The sequence below is a fragment of the Protomyctophum bolini genome (assembly GCF_963924005.1).
Source record: "Protomyctophum bolini genome assembly, chromosome: 8".
In the NCBI taxonomy this organism is placed as follows: domain Eukaryota; kingdom Metazoa; phylum Chordata; class Actinopteri; order Myctophiformes; family Myctophidae; genus Protomyctophum; species Protomyctophum bolini.
The window spans coordinates 13,385,447-13,399,649 of NC_137869.1; the positions used below are offsets into that span (position 1 = coordinate 13,385,447).

A 14,203-nucleotide genomic window follows, 5' to 3' on the forward strand; every position below is an offset into this window, starting at 1 on the left:
AAAATAAATACTTGTTTATTTATCCTTAGCTTGAAAATAAGCTAAGGATTAAAAAGAACGCTAAGGATAAATGCTTGCACCATGTAAAATATGAATTGCCTGAAAACCTGTTCAAAAGTCTTGTATTATGTATTTGTAATATCCATGAACAATATCATTCACAATTTAAATGTTATGGTTCATCATTTCCATGACCATTTCATTTTATTATTATTATTATTACAAACCATTGAAGCATATAGGCATTAGTCTGGCATTTATCATTACCAAGGAATACGCCCCCTGGCAAGGGGCCTGTAAAGGGTTACCAGATATTTGTGTCACTGTTTCTATGGCTCTCAGTTTCGATATCATATTCCTCAAACAATGCTCCCCTTTTCAACAGGTTGCCATCAATAGTTCATCCACTCCCCCCCTTCTAAATTGCATCTATTTTACTGGTCTGTTTCAGGTTACAGATACCAGATAACACAAACGGGCTGGAATCTACAAAACCATGTAACGGGTAAGTCTGCTGAAATCTCAATCACCATCATACAGGGCAGGGGGCAGGGCTTATTCAGCTGAGGTGTCTTCCTTCTGGGTAAGGTAAAAGGCATTTATGACCTGGCTCTTTGGCCACAACAAGCCTAACTAAAGAAATCAAATTTAACAAAACTAGACCAAATCAACATTATTTGAATTGTATTATTAGTATTTTCTCATCCTGGGGGGAAATTTCTTTTAGTGCTTCACCCAGCAGATGGTTGCTCAGATGGCTCTGATGAGCACATGATGAGCTGTTAAAAGTCTTGCTCAGGGACACTTTGACACATAGATTGGGCGAGCCCAGGGTGAAACCGGCAACTTTGCAATTCTGGTCCCACCCAGCTAGCTGTATGGTGTATGGGGTGGATGAGTAGAGGTGTGTGCATAATCAGACCAGAATGAGGTATCGGCAGGGAGGAGCAGAGAGAGAGAAAAAGAGAGTCTAGACTACAGCCAGCACTACATTATATAAACGGGAACACACCTGGTACAGTACCTCAGTGTTCCAGGTTACACTAACGAGCCACCTGCAGAGCAAACAGAGAGACTCAGCAAACCCAAAACAACAGCAGGGGTCACATATAGAAAGGGCACAGGCATAAACGCATGCTCTCCCTGCTGCTCACATATTAAATATTCACAATCAAGGGGAATGCAATGCAGCTGAGAATTGCATTAATTATTGCAGTCCTGACTCCTGTTATAAATCTATGTATGTTTCTCATTGGTCGCTGCTGTTCATTGGAGTGATGCATCATCATTGACATGCAACCCCAGTGACCAGTCTATGAGTATTTATGTCTATGAGCAATGCCTAATAACATACTATTTAAGTAATGGGCTAATGCATGTCTCGATACCTTCATCACTGGCTGCAGATATCGACATACAGCATAGTCTATAATGTCGTTTATTGGTAATGAAAAGGTTACTGGACAGAGTTGACTAACTGTCTTGTATGGTTCTCTATTGGCTATAATTCTGCAACTCCTTCATACAGTACTGTACCCTCCAGTAGACCTGCTCAGTGGTCAGACTCAGTATGGACCATACTCACATTTTGCATTGTGTTACATTGTGTGTGTGTGTGTGTGTGTGTGTGTGTGTGTGTGTGTGCGTGTGTGTGTGTGTGTGTGTGTGTGTGTGTGTGTGTGTGTGTGTGTGTGTGTGTGTGTGTGTGTGTGTGTGCTTGCATGTGTGCACGCATGTATATACGGAGTGCACTACTAAAAATTAAGCATAACCCCTGCTATAGTGTGCAGAGCATATGAATGACAGAACTGATAGTGGAGGATTCTAGTGAAGCATGAAGTTTTACCACAATCACATGACAAAACGGGTTTCATCTCACGTTTATACTCTGAGGCCAAAGTGCCAGACAAGTTGTTTGCTGCCTTATGGTTATGGATTACCTTGTCTGTCAAACTTAAATTTGAATCAGCGTGTTAATTGCTATAAACAACTTGACATCTTTTTGATATTGTGCATTTGATATTGTGCATCTATATCTCAATGCTTTTGACCTATAGGGCAACACACCATGACAAAATAGATGACTATGTTTTGAATGAACAGATTTTCAGCATATTATTTTAAAGGGATTTGTTTGCTATGTAACATGTTTGCGCATCCGCTAAGACAAACCAAACACACCTCAGTAAGGTAAATATGTGAAGCCATACTGTATTGGAATAAATGTTTCGTCAGGTGTGGTTGTGTAATAATAACACTGAGCTGAAAAGTGTTTCCAGATAGGAGCAATAACTATATTGTTTGCTTTGGAAAGGGAGGGGGAAAAGGTAAATTGGTAATAAGAATAGCTCCACGTGGACACAGCTAGATCTGGAGGCTTCATTTAAACAATAATTGATTAAATCAATTAATTACCTGCTGATTGTTATTATCTGCGGGGGTCCGCTATAACTGCCTCTGTGTCAGTTTCAGTGCAGTAGTTTAGGTAGGAACCAAAGTTATCTAAGGTGGAACTATTGTGTTCCGAGTGAAAACTAGACCTATATTAAATTGTTTATAGGATTGATACAAGTAAATTAATACATGGTAACCCTTCCACAGTAGTAGCTTTTTCATATTTGTGATTATTTTGCATATGTTCCTACATAATGCTTCATTTGCATATTGAAAAATGTGAAATTTGTAATAAAATAAATCATTGTCTTCGTGTAAGTACTCAATTGGGGAAGTGTGTCTCCCCCCCCCCCCCCCCCCCGCGCGCGCGCACACGGCATCCTCCGCCGCGGTTCGCGGGATACTGCGTGAGTGCGTGGGGGTACAAGTACCCCTGACTGCAGCTTGCAGATCGGGGAGCTGATGGTGGGAGGAGTTAAACCATCAACTCCTCCCATTGTGGGCAGGGTCGTCGAACTTGCTACTGTTTTAAGTCCCCCACTGCAACTGTTTCAAGGTACCCACCCCCTTAATACAAACAGGACGTTTTATTAAATAAGGTTCTCTGGGGGTCCGCGGATAAGGGGGTCCCTGCGGTAGTGTACGATGTGTGTCATCATGCCGGTGTCATTGCTGCGTGTGGTTTATTTGCCACTTCTATGCCTGGTTGCTGGCGTCAATTTCCACATGGCTAGTATGACAGAGCGGTTATGTTGTGAGTCTTCATGGCGTGCAGACTATGGGATGTTATCCCCATAGGTTGTTGCTGGAGACAAGGCATCCAATCAGTAAGCAGAAGTAGTCGGCAGTATGGTTGCCAGTGTAGTCAACTTTTTCGTGTCAGAAATAAGCTAACCAGCCTCCCAAAACCAGCCAAGCAACTGTGAGGTGATGAACAAGCGAAGCATGGCGGGAAATCTGTGGACTAGGCAACCCTGTGAGAAAGTTGTTCTCTCGCAATTTGCAGTGTTGCAACCGCAACCCATTAAGAAACTGTCGTTCTTTCGTAATTTGCAGTGTTGCAACCGCAACCCAGTGAGAAACTGTCGTTCTCTCGCAATTTGAGGTGTTGCAACCCAGTGAGAAACTGTCGTTTTCTCGCAATTAGCGGTGTTGCAAGTTTCAGACCTATTCATAGGTAAAAATAATAACAATTTGGTTTCCCTAGTTTTCCAAAGAAACAAAATTCTTCAGAGCGTAGAAAATAATCGGTTCAGTTTAATCGATTTGAATACATTAACCATGCAGATAATCCTGTTCTGACACTGGGACCTCTCAACCTGTTTTCTGGGCTTTGATAATTGGCCTCTGTGAGGCCTCTGCTCCACTCGGGGTGTAATGACACATTTTGAAATACGCAATACGCAAGTAAACACAGTTATTCTCTGGCAAATACATCGGACAATGGACATAGTATTTGAAGTTGAAGAATGGACAAACCCACACCTTAACATGAACACTGAGAATACACACATTTATCAATAGACCAAGTGTAGCGATATTGAATGGAAAAGTAATTAAACCCCTATTTTTCTTCTTAGATACAACGCACAAGTACTTTGCAAAGTTTGCATTGCAAAATGCTTCGATACCAATTATTTGCATTGTGAAATGATACGATACAAAGTCAAACTATACGATATGTTGCTATTTACATATCGATGAATTTAAATTGTTGTAATTTAAATGGATTTTTTGTACAAACACATATAACACATATACGCACACTGTGACTGTGACTGACACAGCTCCTATGACCTATAGATGTGGGTCAGTTGCTCTTCTCTAGCCTAAAGATAACAGCTAATGCACACACAGGTGCTACCACGACGTGTGTGCGTGCGTGCGTGCGTGCGTGCGTGCGTGCGTGCGTGCGTCCGTCCAGATTCTGGAGCTGATCTCACAAACCACTGGACACTGTAGGTCACATTGAATGATCGATTGAAAATTGTATTCACAGTATATATAATGGGTACATTTCAAACGAAAGCACAAGTCAATACAAAAACTGCTATGAGGACAAAACCAGACATACAAATATGTATCTATGAAAAACTGGAAATCATCATATAAAGAAAATAAAAAAGGGAAAAACATATAGGGCTCCATCTTACCCCTTATCCCTAAACTTATTTGCCATTTTTTACAATTTTAAAACATTAAAAAATTGTTCAACTATCTACATCGACACGTTGTTAGCTTGTAGATCGGCTATTTGTAATATTTAAAACCATTTAAAAAAGGGGTGTTGGTTGGACTTTGAGAGTGGTTTTTAAGTGAAAAAAATTTTCAGCGAATCTTGTGGACCAGACCCATTTCAAGATGCTGTACTCTGTCGTCAACCCTAAGCCATTTCAGCCTATCAAATTGGGCAGGGGTGAGGTGGGTTCTGGGAGTGAGGCCAAGTAGTAGCATGACCAGTTTTTGACCTTGTACGAGGGCTCCTGTTAGGGTCTTCAAGGTGTTTTTGTTGACCAGTGAGGAGATCCTGTACAGGAATCTTGTTCTTTGGTTGACTTTTTTATTACATTAGTGGCCATTTTATCACAGGAAAGATTTGCCTCCAGGATGGAACCTAGGTAGCTTTTCACCCACTTTATCTGAGAAGCCGTCAGCCTAGCTGACATTACTATTTGATCCAAAGAGAATGGATTCAGTTTTTTTCCCATGTGTAATGATAGTTTGTTACCAGCAAGCCAGGTGCTGATTCTACTGAGTTCAGAGCTGAGGGCCTTTTCAACCTGCAGTTTGTTCCTGTCTGACTCTGAGACCAGCAGTGCCGAATCATCCGCAAATAGATCTCAGGCTGGCCATAATGAAGTCAAAACATTTACATGTGGATCCCAAGGTCCATTTACTTCTGAAGTGCACTGTATGATCGTTGTGCCCCCACCCCCACACACTATGTCCTGTTCTGTAACTTCTGTAAATCAGTTGTGCTTCACCATTACAAACAACAGTCTCCTTCATGAATTGCCATTTTGTCCTTTGCAACAGTGTTGGTTGGTGGTGAGCTGCCTCTGTGTGTTGTGTTGTCTTACTGTACTACTTGGCTGACCTGCTTGTCTGCTGCAGTGTCTAGTCTGAACCACTGCAGTATACTGGACTAGCTGTGAATGCACCTCCCGACTATTCTTTCCTCTCTATTCACCTCTCTCTCTCATTCTCTCCACCCCCTCTCTCTTGCTGTCACTTCACCTATTTATTTTTTTCCTTCCACCTCTCAATTTCGCTCTCTTCACTTTCTCCCTCTCTCCACCTCTCCACCTCTCTCTCTCTCTCTCTCTCTCTCTCTCTCTGTCTTTCTCTCCACCCCACCCCCCCCCCCTCTCCTCTCTCTGCTTGTCTTCATCTGCCAAGTGCCATGTAGCTGCTGTAGTGTATTTTGAGCAACACCATCACTCTGTCTGGGAGTCAGAAAGAGCTGACAACACATAATGTTGTGTATCAGGTTTTACTGATGAACAAATTAAAAATTTCTTCACCTTCTGTACAATCTATTCTCCTAATTCCCCCCCCCCTGTACTGTGCATTAAGCCACACCCTGATTCAACATGAACCAATCAGAAGCGAGACTGCAGTGTGTAGCGTGAGGGTGGCGATATGAAGAGGTGGGACAGGGGAGGAGAAGTAGGGGACTTTTTGTGTGTGTGTGTGTGTGTGTGTGTGTGTGTGTGTGTGTGTGTGCGTGCGTGTGTGTGTGTGTGTGCGTGTGTGTGTGACGTGTGTGTGTGTGTGTGTGTGTGTGTGTGTGTGTGTGTGTGTGTGTGTGTGTGTGTGTGACGTGTGTGTACGTGTGTGTGTGTACGTGTGTGTACGTGTGTGTGTGTGTGTGTGTGTGTGTGTGTGTGTGTGTGTGTGTACATGCGATCACGCATGCAAGCGCGCGCGTGTGTGTGTGTATGTGTGCAAGGCGGAGGGTTCGGTGCAGAATGTGGTCAGCTCTCATCATGTGTGATATAGTCATCCCAATCTTATTAAGGGCTGCTGTTGACGTTCATCCTCCTCTCCTCCTTGCTTTCTCCCGCCCTCTCTCTCCTGATTCTTTTTGCTCTTTCCCTTCCTCTCCTGCCTGCTGTTGCTGCTAGAGCGAGAGAGAGAGAGAGCTACACCACATTAGACTGCACTGCTGGAAAGGCCTGAGGCAGGAGGCACAGATTCACTTCGCCGCAATTTTATCTTGTTTACCTGTCTCTCTTTCTCTCCAACACACACACACACACACACACACACACACACACACACACACACACACACACACACACACACACACACACACACAGAGTCTCTCTCTCTCTCTCTCTCTTGCTCTCACTCACAAACACTTTGCCAGATGAAAATGTCAGGGGAGGAAGGGACTTTGTCAAACGGGTAAGACTTAAATACTGCTGCGTGTCAAAGACAGGGGTGTGTGTGTGTGTGTGTGTGTGTGTGTGTGTGTGTGTGCCTGTACGCGTGCATGTGTGTCTGTGTTGGCTGACTTAAAGAGCATCATGCATGTGTCTGTGGACTTGCAGTAGACCTGCAGTGCCATTGCTGCTATAAAGATGTTCCCTTGTTGTTTCCCATCATTAGTACAGTAAAGGGAGGTTTACTGTAAAGGGAGGTGCATGTGTTTCTGCCGAGAGGCTGATTTGGTATGTGGACAAACAGGATCAGCTTGGTTCTTTTATCTCAGGATGCTTTTGTGTTGCGGAGAAGTGATTTTCTCCGCAGCGAGGCCTCGTCAGCATCTCACACGACTAGTGTAGATCGAAGAGCCTGAGAAGGAAATTAAATGCCTCGTCACTCCAGGAAGTGTGTGCATGCTTGTGTGTTACATTCAAGCATGTGTGCCTCAGGGGTTAGGATCATCATTGTCCAAGTTGTCCTCAAGAGAAATCATCGTAGAATGTCAGACTTGCTGACTTGAAATTTAATTAATTACCAGAACAATGTATGCCATGCACTCTGTGAACCTAATAGACCCGCTCCATTGTATCGGTTGTCATGCCATATCTTTTGTTCGTTCAGATGCCAGTTACACTCATATGCTAAAAGACAGCGTCTGGTTCTTTGCAGTAATTGTGTGCCTCATCATATATATAATTATATTATCTTGCTATGTAGCTGCATTTGTTCACAGTGCTGCTTCTCAATAGATGTTAGAGGAAAACAAGGAATAGAACCCCCCTCAACCTAGGCCTAAACTTGTGTTTAAAGGAAGAATGAGCAACACCAGCACCAGTGCATTGCTCAAGTAAATAATTTGAGCTTGAATCAAATCGTATGCAGTAGTAATACTGTTATACCATAATGTAATAACAGTATTGTTGCAGAGGTCACAACACCTTTCTCATGCAGGATAATGATTTAGCCAGTCTTCATCACCTTAGATATCTTTAGGTGATGAATGTCAGCTGAGTGATGAATTAATAACGACAAAACTGAGTATATTATTCATAGCAAGGTCATAAAAAGCTTGTGATGTATAATATTAATTTAACCAAATTATAAATAGTTTCACAGTGTCGTAATCCACAATTGATTCATTTACTAAAACCAGGGACAAAAGTCCGATTTTACAATTTGTGGACAATCTTTATTTTGATAAAATATTGATGATTTTGCTTGTACCTTTGAGCTGATTTCAATTTGATTGATTGAATACTTTATTAGACAGAAATCTAAACAGCATGAGGTACAGTGAGTTATTTGGGATGTTATCTTGTTTATGTCTGATAACGAAGGAAACCAGCTCTCCGGCATAAAAGAGTTGGTGTCACATGATATTTATAATTTGGACCATCTGCATCTATTTACTTTAGGAAGTGAAATATCAAAATGAGTAATTAGACTCTTAAGCCCAAACCACTCCAGTTGAAACTCAACAACAAAACTGTTTTAAGGTCAACGACTTTCAATCAAAACCGTTTTAAGATGTGGTTGATCTTAAAACGGTTTTGATTGAAAGGAGTTGCAACTGGTGTGGTTTGGGCTTTACATGCAGAAAATAAAAGGTTGTTGTTTGTGTGTGTGTGTGTGTGTGTGTGTGTGTGTGTGTGTGTGTTTGTGTGTGTGCGCGTGTTTGTGGAGAAGGTTCAAGTTGTTTTCGCCAATCTCTTTCGCTAACCCCAGTATAATCTCTTTCTCCACTGCTGTCCTTTGATGACCAAAATTACCTTAGTGGTCAACTGAGGTGCTAAAAGATTTTTCCAGTTTTTCCAGTTTTTCATGTGTCTATGAGGTGACAGTACTTCATTAGACACCCTGGAGTCGTTTTTATGTGCAATGATGTATTCCCTTTGTATTTAGGGTTTCTTCCTGGAGGCTGAACCCTTGACAGTCAAACGAGCCAATGAAATAAACTGTAATATTGTGACACCACACTATCAGCCCCTCCCCTAACCCCTCCCCCTTTATCATACAACTACAGCTGTGGGTGCGGCTTCAGTTCAGGATCACCACCCACCAGGCAAACCAGGCATACTTCTTTTTTTAATACTGTTTTTATTAGGCATTTTTGTTCGACAATTTCAGATTAGATAATGATAAGTAATTCAGTTAAATAAAAATGAAAAAAATAACAGGCAATGTAAATGTAAACCAGGCATACTTAATGGACTGGTTGGCGTGTCCACATGAAAGCATGATTTTAACAAATACTGTACACTTTTTGGAAAAAGTTCTTCCCCCTTATATTATAATAATACCTGATGATCATGTTTTAGGGTGGAAAAAAATTGTGGCACTCCAACTTTAAAGACATCATCATTTATTGAATTATAAAGTTTAGTAGTATCCCTTATAGTTATCATCACATCTTAGTCATGTTGGTATATGCTCCTCTGCCAGTATTTACAGTAGTAGTAGTAGTAGTAGGTTATAGTCATAGCTGTAGTGCAAGGCTGGTGTAAGGTTGTCTCCCTCTTCCATTGAGACCTTCAATGGTGATGGCTAAGAACATGTACTGTTTATCACGTCAAGTCCAATGTCTCCTCTAGCCAAGCAGAAGCGGTGGGTGTTTTGTTTCCCAGACCATGGGTTCAAATGCCGCCATGTGTTAAACTCACAATGGGAGAGGACATAAAACATACTGATTGCAGTGTAGTCTGCCGCCAGCCATAGGGTGGACTGGAGGGTCATCTGCATGTCATTAGCTAGACTTAGTGATGCTGCTTGTTTCCGGATGGTTGTCTCTTTCTCTCTTTTTGTATGTCCTTTACTCCTTCTAAACCTTTAAGTGCTTCTTTGGGCATACATCCGTGTGCATAACATGTTGTGTACATGCGTGTGTGTGTGTGTGTGTGTGTGTGTGTGTGTGTGTGTGTGTGTGTGTGTGTGTGTGTGTGTGTGTGTGTGTGTGTGTGTGTGTGTGTGTGTGTGTGTGTGATGAGTTTAGTGGAACATAGAGGGTTCCTCTGTGCTTCTGGTAGGCAGGAATGTAAAGGGAACGGCTGTCTGTTAGTTAGTCATCCCTGTTGGTCAAATTAGTCTCAGTTGTGTTTGCTCGCTCTCTGCTCAGCCACTATCCTCCAGTTAGCTACGTGGCTAACAGCTTGGCTCACTGTGTCTTGTTATGGATTCGACCTACAGTATGTAGCCTTCACTGTAATTGGCAGAAAGATGGCATGTGTAATGTGACTACACAGTCAAATCCTCAGTGTTCATTTAAGCGAAATTGTTGCAAATTGATACATTAACACTGTACATTTTACTGTGTAAATGTTTGACTCTTGATATGATTGCTGTGGTTACGTGGTTCATTCAGTGTAATAGATACCCACACTGGGATCAGTTGACTCCCAATGGAAGCAAAAGGGACCTTTTGATGGCAGAAAGTACGTGTAGCATTGTGAACGCTAATGTTAAGGCGAAGAGCTTGTGCTTTCATGCTGTAAACAAAGTGCTCTCAGCATTCATTCTAGAGTCATCATGTGACAGTCATGTGCACAATGTAATAAATTGAATTAAGAACATGCAGCAGTTCAATTTTATTGTAATGCTCCTCCTAAAATGACAAACTGCAGGACAGACCAACCTTTTTCTGTCACAGCAATTACAGTGATTTGTTCAAGGCACCAGCGTTAAGTTGACCAATCACAAGAGGCGTGAATGCAACAAGCCGGAAGGATGTGGGCTTAAATCAGGATGGGACCATTAAGTCTTAAATTAATGCTGCACAGTGATAAGTGTCACATACAGGCAACAACTGATCATATCAGCATTGTATTCAGACACCTTGTTCTTGTTTTCTGATGTTTGCGCACATGGATAGAACAGAAAATTAGGACATTTTGGTAATGAATGTAGACAAACCGGGACATTTTAGTGTTTTTGAGGACAATACCAGCCAAACCAGGAAGTCTGGTCACACTATTTTACATTTCTTTTTACAACAATTAGGGTGTTTGAAATATCAATGAAGTTGTGGTTAAAACCAAAGGCATCTTTAAAAGCAATCAACAGCTAAGCACAATTCTGAAACACACTGCTACATTTTTGTGTAGCTCTTATAAAGAAGTAGGCAAGAGACAGCAATGAGGTATATTGGTTTGTAAGAAAGTGGGCCAGTGTCATGACCCCACATCCCTTGTCTCCAGTAACATACACTGTAAAGTAGTTGTCTTTGCTGCTGTCTTTGCTGCCCAAATGAGAACAGGGAGTCAGGGACACTGCAGCAGAATGGCTGGAAAGGAGGGAGGTAGGAGGAACAACAACTAGAGACAGGGTGGGGTGATCTGAAGTGACGTGGCTCTTAAACTCCTCATATCAACTATCCAGAACCAGTTGTCAAAACCACTTCTTGAAACATTAATCTTATGTTCTTGAAATTAGCAATCTTAGTTAGTCCTTGAAGATATAGATAATACTTTAGAAAGGAATAAAGCAGTGTCTTTCATTTCTCTCCCCATCATTAAGGTACTTTCAGACGGGCATCGATTAACGCAGACGTTGTCGCCTGGATAGAGGGGCGTGACAACGCAAGCGTAAAAAAAAAGAAGCTTAACAGAGTCCAGGTCTATAGTCAGTCGCGGGCGTGTGCATGAAACAAGCACGCACACGACAATTTCACGGGGCCGCGCTCACGTAAACACGCTTGCGTTGTCGGCTGTCGCCCATCTGAAATGACCTTTATGCAGATATTGGGTATGCAACACTCATCTAGGCATGTTGGCGTGTTGGGTGAAATCACCCCTGGGTGGGGGTTAACCCCCACTGGGCGGGGTTTCTCTTTTACATGAGTTGGGCATGTTATAATGTAGTAGACTCTGGAAAAGCATTCCAGCAGCCAGCTCGTAGCATGGCTCATTAGGCAATAGACTTTCATTGTGTACCTCCTGGGTTCGAATTCTGCTCATGCCATCATTTTTGTGTCCACGCAAACAACTTTCTTTTGCGGATAAAGTAAAGTTTGCTTTGGTGCGATGCATCGTGCTTGCGGTTAGGTTTAAGGACTTCAGTGTTTTGTACCATACTATTGTACAGAACAAAGAATGTTTGCTTTCGCCATCTTTGTTGAAGAAGAGTCTGGGCAATTATGATTTAGTCCTACTAGAAACACTAAATCTTATATTTAGAACTAGTCTGGCTTAATCTAGTCACCTCTGAGGTTACTGGAGGTCAATGCTTAAAGTGTGATTACCTTTGAGGGGAGGTTTGGGGTAGGGTTAGTAATAGTAATGTCCGAGTCCGACATACAGTACATGTTCACCCGTGGCTTGGTGTGGTGCCACTCAAAGTGACTGTGGGTTGGGCTTGCTGGATGCATGGCCCAACGCCTTGTATTTCTGTCAGAAGGCATTGAGGGGTGAAAACACCTGCATGCGCACCAGTGTGGCATAATAAGTATAACATGTTGCACTGAACTGTTCCTATCCTCCAGTATTGGTAGGAAGCATCTTCCTATGGTAGGAAGACACTCTAATAATATAGCCAGGAATGAATTCATCTAACTTGTAAACTCCAGAGTCTCTCCATTAGTCAATCATGCTATGAGTGTTCTTACAAATTGTCATTAAAAATATGTTTGTACTGGTTCCGCAGGTGTCCACGGTCAGACCTGTCTCTGGCCCTGGAGGACTGTATGGTAGCCCTGGACCTCTTCCTCAGGAACGACTTTGAGGAAGCCCAAGCACATCTGAGATCCAGGTAATAAATATCACAGAGCAAGCTGTCATCCATTACTGTACCCGACCCGAGCTCTGCCCTGGTGGCGACGATTTCACCTTTGACGGACTCTGTAATAATACAAGTTGATAGCTGCCTTCCCACTTCAATGCTTTTGTGATATTGGGTACTTCTGCACATTCCTCCAGAAACTCCAGTGACGGAATGCAACAACGTTCACTCTTGTTCATCCTTTACTCTTTTATAGTATTGTCACCTCAAATCCATTCACTTGGAGAAGGAGGCACTTAGGACAGCCTACCTTTTCCTGTCCCTGTCTTTGTTGAATGAAAGCACAGTTAACCACTACACCTGCCATTACCCCCCCCCCCACCCACATTTCCAAGCTTTCCAAAACCTCTCAAGAGGTTTCCAAAAACATTTACTCATGTTTATTATGTACATTGTAACTGCATGGTGTCCCTATGTTTGCAAAATGTTCAATGATAAAAAAAAAAATCAAATTGTGATAATATTAAATCTATTAAGCTCAGAATGCTTTGCATCGTGACACATAAAATTGTCAATCTGTTGTTTTCAACATTCGGCCCACATCTATACATGTTCTAGGGCTCCGCTCAAGTGGTTAACTGATGTTCCGCTTTGCTTATTTCAGAGTTGTGTTCACAACCATGTGTCCCTCCTCTGACTTACATACACCCTACGGTGTAGCATTGTATCTTAACACACCGTCATCAGGTTACCTCATTGTTCACCCTTCATTCACTCTGTTATCGTGACCTTTATCGCTCCATTGCTATTATTCTGCTCTATCTGCCCTGCATGCGATGTTGCTGGCCACTCCTTTCCCCTCCAAGGTTCGAGACTCGACTGACACGTCCCAGTGGAAAGAATGCCCTGAAGCCTTATAGTGTTCCATCTTTGCTTTTGTTGACACTGATTTAAGGATAGATTTGATATTCCAATACACAATTCTGAATTAACCACTTAAACCTATACGTTAACTGGTATATTCCAAGGCTCTATTCTTGGCTCCCTTTTTTTTCCATGTACACCAAATCGCTGAAAGAGACATGCTCACGCAAGTGCTGCGTTGTGACCATGTAGATTGGCTATTTTCAGCAAATGTTCACCTATTTTCAGTGAATTTTCGCTTATATGGCATGCCCAGAATAGGGACGCTAGGGTTCAAATAGTTAACCTCTTCAATCCGCCAATATTCTACTGACATGCGACTAAATCTGGTTTACGTAAGCATACAAAATGAGTTAGGCGACTGAAGCAGCATTTGTGAAGTGTCTAACTCTGCTCTGGCAACAGTCCTCTCTGCCTTCTGTCACCTGAGACAGGCTGATGTGTCCTCATTTCTGTCTAAAAACTCCACCATTTTCAGCCAATGTGTCCTCATTTCTATCTCAAAACGACTCCATTTGCTGTGGTGCTTTTCTTCCTCTTTCACTATGTGAAGTGACCATGAATCTTTAATAATAATAGCACATATGGCATTCTAGGCCAGAGGAGTGACAATGACAGAAATGCAATGACTAACACATACTTTAGATAGTCAAAAGAAAGAGGTTGAAAGTCAATTTGATATACAGTAGGCCTGCTTAATACTTTTGGTATACTGTATGTTCAATTTTCCAGACACTGAATCTTC

At 42.2% G+C, this 14,203-nt stretch overlaps 1 protein-coding gene across 1 annotated transcript in view; it reads left to right on the forward strand.

The window, feature by feature from the left end:
• ttc39a (tetratricopeptide repeat domain 39A) overlaps window positions 1-14,203 on the forward strand; it is a 36,353-nt gene that overhangs the window by 1,716 nt on the left and 20,434 nt on the right. The window contains exons 4-5 of the mRNA XM_080770071.1: window positions 452-505; window positions 12,460-12,564. Of these exons, the coding sequence (XP_080626197.1) occupies window positions 452-505; window positions 12,460-12,564 (159 nt within the window). The remainder of the gene's footprint in view (window positions 1-451; window positions 506-12,459; window positions 12,565-14,203) is intronic.